At 40.1% G+C, this 4,310-nt stretch overlaps 1 protein-coding gene across 1 annotated transcript in view; it reads right to left on the bottom strand.

Annotated features, from left to right (window-relative positions):
* Positions 1-3,059, bottom strand: part of si:ch211-67e16.4 (uncharacterized) — a gene marked incomplete at its 3' end in the record, with an annotated part of 13,414 nt that extends 10,355 nt beyond the window's left edge. Inside the window, 3 exon segments of the mRNA XM_014027650.1 lie at positions 1,713-1,856; positions 1,931-2,415; positions 2,970-3,059. Coding sequence (XP_013883104.1) covers positions 1,713-1,856; positions 1,931-2,360 — 574 coding nt within the window.
* Between the last annotated feature and the right edge of the window lie 1,251 nt (positions 3,060-4,310).

The raw sequence follows: 4,310 nt of genomic DNA on the forward strand, positions 1-4,310 counted from the left end.
ACACACACACACACACACACACACACACACACACACACACACAACAGCAGCAGCACAGAACATTTCCTTCTCTCATTCAGTAAAGAACAGTAAAGAAGGAAGACAAACAGCCTGCGACGCTTCGCAAAAAATAATAATAATAATAATTTTTAAAAAGTCTGTCGTCACCTGTAGCTTAACCAGGGAGTAACGTCTCCACCATTAAAAGCTGTTACAGGTCCATTCTGAGCTCAGAAGCTGTTTGTTTATGTTCATGATGAAAGTAAAACCTCTTCTCTTTTTTTTTTTGGCCGGGGGGATTTAGCAACTGCACATATCAGTGCTTCTGTTCTGAATAAAAGCCTGGTGCATGTGAACACTCGTTTGCACATGTTTAATAGTCTACTAAGTTTAGGACTGCATGATGTCCGTTTTTATAAATAAGATGCATCTTCATGGTCCTGGCTGACAAGTTTGAGTTGAACATGTGTGTTCACCTTTATTGCTTATAATATTGGGCATGTGTGTTGTGTATGTTCATTGCACTTTAGCAAATTCTGAGAAATAAAGCCACAAAGTGAGAATGTTTTTGTTTTGGGCATTTTAGATGAACACAAATTCACAAATGTTAACACAAATTACTCACATTGATTTGTAAAGACTAATATGTTGTCTTTAGGAATGCACGATATAAACGATATACGGTAGAAACGATATAAATTTGTCCTATGATGGAGATCTGTATTCTACCGGCCAACCGCGCAGTTCTTTTTGATGACTTAACCGGCTGGAGTCAAAACAGAGGAAGCGGGAAGCAGCGTGGCTGACAGCGCAGATGAAGAGGGGGAAAAACATAACTTATCCGGACCTGGTTCAGGTGTGCGAAAATGAACGCAGAACTGTTTACGTTTAYGTGACAGCACGTCCTCCAGTCGGATGCCGACCAACCACAGTGCCTGCAGCGGGAGGAGCGCGCGCCGCAGCACATGGTGACGCAGCGAGGCGACTGTCAGTGCAGGTGAAGTAGTGCTCAGGTGGGATGCAGAAAAGCTCGTTGAGTCTGGACCTCGTTTCTCCTGCGGTCATAGCGCAATACTGTCTCTTTGTACAGCAGGGAAGCGCTGTGGGAAAGGCTGACAGTCAGACTGTATATCGTTACCGCCACTCATCAAAATGTATATCGTGATATAAATTTTTTGCCATTTCGCACATTCCTAGTTGTCTTTTTTTAAGTAACTAAATTAAGTAAGTAATTGTTTTAACTAAACATTTTTTTAAAGCTTTCATCAACTAAAATTCAACTAAAACCATTAAATACAGAAAAGACTAAAACTGACTAAAACTAAGAAGTATTTTTGGTCAAAAGACTAAGACTAAAATTAAAATGGCTGTCAAAAACACTTAAATACAACCTCAATCAGAACAGTGTGAACAGTCCACAGCCCTGAAGCGACCTGCACGTCCCATGCAGCTACACACGTTTTGCATTTTAAGCAAATATAGTTATTTTCCGATATGCGTGTTTTATTCAATGTTTACATTTGATCTTGCTGCTTTCTGCCAACCCAGGCAACCATTTGTACTTCTGGAATGAGAGCAACATACTGAAGGTGAAAACAAACTCTAAGATTTAACAACTGAACGTCTGAAGCTGAATATGTTCGGCTGTCCATCCCACAGTGTGAGGAGGTCCAAGCTTTAAACTACAATGACTCAGCAGAAAAAGCACCTACCTGTGCTGTTCTGTAAAGGCTCTGCAGATGTGTTCACAGCCAGTGTGTCGGGCAGCAGCAGCTCACAGGRGTCTGAGCTCAGCACATCTGAAGGACCGCCCCCTCTGACTGCTCGTCTGCCCGTCAGCTCTGAAGAGGTGCATTCTGGGACGACAGACACAAACATGAGTGAGACAGAGGAGGAGAGAGCTGAACGGAGCATCAGCTCAGCGCGTCACCTTCACTGCTCCTCCTCAGCGCCCCTTCTGCAGTTTTCTGGTCAGAGCATGATGGGAAGGGCTCTGTGGGCGAGACGMTGGCCTCACCCCTCTGTGTCCGGGCGAGGGCGGAGGGGTGGGCGCGGATCAGAGCCGAGGCTCTCTGCTGCAGCTCCTCCTCCACGCCCTGCCGGTAGTACTTGAGCTTGAGCTCGGTGTATCGCAGCTTGGCGCGGATGTTGTCGTTCTCCTTCTCCTTCAGGGCTTTCTCTCTCTGGAGCGCCACCACATCCCTCTTCATCAGCACCACCTGAGCTTTCAGCTCCTCGAACTTCACCCCGACCACTTTCAGCATCTCGGCCAGCACCGTCTCCACCGCTACGTTCACCGCACGCTCCACGACGGTGCCCATCTGGCCCCTGATCAGGGACACAGCGATGCTCACATCCATGTCCTCTGAAGACGATCTTTAATCCAAAACAAGGCTGAAGAGGAGTCTCACTTGCCTGAACAACAAGAGAGGAACTGTTTTAAAACTCACACAGCATTTTAGGATAAATAATAAAATCCTAATTTTAAAATCACATTTTGTTTTTACTCAGGTTATCCTCCTCTATTAATAATTCACTATCTGAAAAGTGTAGGTGAATACAAAAATACTTTAGTTACAAGTACTTTTTCGTAGCACTGCACACGTACATTAAACCGTGGTCCTGCTAGGTCCTTTAATCAATCAATAGTCAATATTATAGTCATTTTTTATATTGACGCCTTGTGTCAATATTATCGTGACCCACTGTTCAGAAAGAACCAATAACACACATTCACTGGCTAGTTTAACTAGCAGCTGAACTAAACCGAATGATGACAATTACTTAAATGATTTACGATACGTAGCAATAGCTTAGCTAGCCCTGTCCGAGTGAAGCTTTAAACGATACTTTTTATGTTAAGAAATGTTGAATTGCACTTTTTTAAAATTTAGTTACATAAAACACGATTTTCTTAAAGCAAAAATATGTCGATGGTCTTTTTGAGCTACGTTTATTTACATCCTTACCAACAAACAAAGCTATGTTTTCATTCTCTTCTTCTTCTTCTTCTTCTTCTTCTTCTTCTTCTTCTTCTTCTGGTGTTTAATGGCGGTTGGCAGTAAACTGAAGGGGTGCATTACCGCCACCTACTGGTATGGAGTGTGGTTCAAGATGATTTCACTAATATTTATATTCTACTAAAATTATTGNGGAACAAACCATGAAGTCACAAAATGACGCAAAAGATGGAGAATTCAGAGTACCAGATCTGAGAACCATTTTTTAATTAAAAATGTTTGAAATGCTTAAAAAACAGGAATGCTGTGTCACGTTTCTCCTGKGTCTTGTAGAGCTTACATGATTTTATTTATTTATTTATTTTTTTTTGGTTTTGTGCCATCATCAGGCACTGAAGCTAGAGAAGCTTGGTGCCTCTGCTAAGGTAGCATCAAATGTATTTTTTTAATATCACCTTCTCTGCTGCATTAAGCCAGAGAGAATTCCCAACTGAATTTAAAAGAGGGTAAATGTGGAGTCCATCAAGGTTTAGTGTTTGGTCCTAAAGTTTAGATTTTACACAATATTGATATCTGTGAAGTGTCCAGATCAGTGGTCTGACTTTGGACCTACCATCACCCATAAGCCATGACCCAAACCCAGGAAAACTTTCAATCTCTCAAATCCATTGAATAAAAAATGGTGTGGTTTGAATCTGAGACAGCAATAAAATTTATAAATTATAAAAACATTTGTGACCCATCACATCGAAACGAGGATCAAGTCTAAAAGTTGTATGTAGAGAAATAGGTAGGTATAATGTTTTGATTAAAACACTTGCAAAAATTGCATTTTGTCAAAAAACATAACAAATAAATGTGTTATCAATGTATCACTTCAATGAACTGCCTGAAATTTTATCCTAAAAATTTCTGAAGCATTTTTTTTACATTAGCAACAAAAAAACAGATTTTGAACAAAAACACCTTAAAATGTTGAGAGATTTTCACTGTAAGCTATCAAAGATTTTGTTTCTTTCCAGCTGGGAAATCTCAATACTCAAATACTATTTGAGGTTTCTTTTTAAAATTAAATAAAAAATCCTCATTAAAATTACATAAAATTAGGATTTAGACCAAATATTTATGTATTATTGTATCCAACAAGACAAATTAAATAATATCTCTGGATCTACTAATGATAACATGATGACCTAAGTTTCTAAATGTAGCTTTTAAAGCAGGAATCTGAAAACATTATTAGGTCATTTTGACCAAATTTGACTTAATCCTCATTTCGATGTGATGGGTCACACACACACACACACACACACACACACACACACACACACACACACACACACACACACA

Source organism: Austrofundulus limnaeus, unplaced genomic scaffold (assembly GCF_001266775.1).
Source record: "Austrofundulus limnaeus strain Quisiro unplaced genomic scaffold, Austrofundulus_limnaeus-1.0 Scaffold668, whole genome shotgun sequence".
NCBI classification, from domain to species: Eukaryota; Metazoa; Chordata; class Actinopteri; order Cyprinodontiformes; family Rivulidae; genus Austrofundulus; species Austrofundulus limnaeus.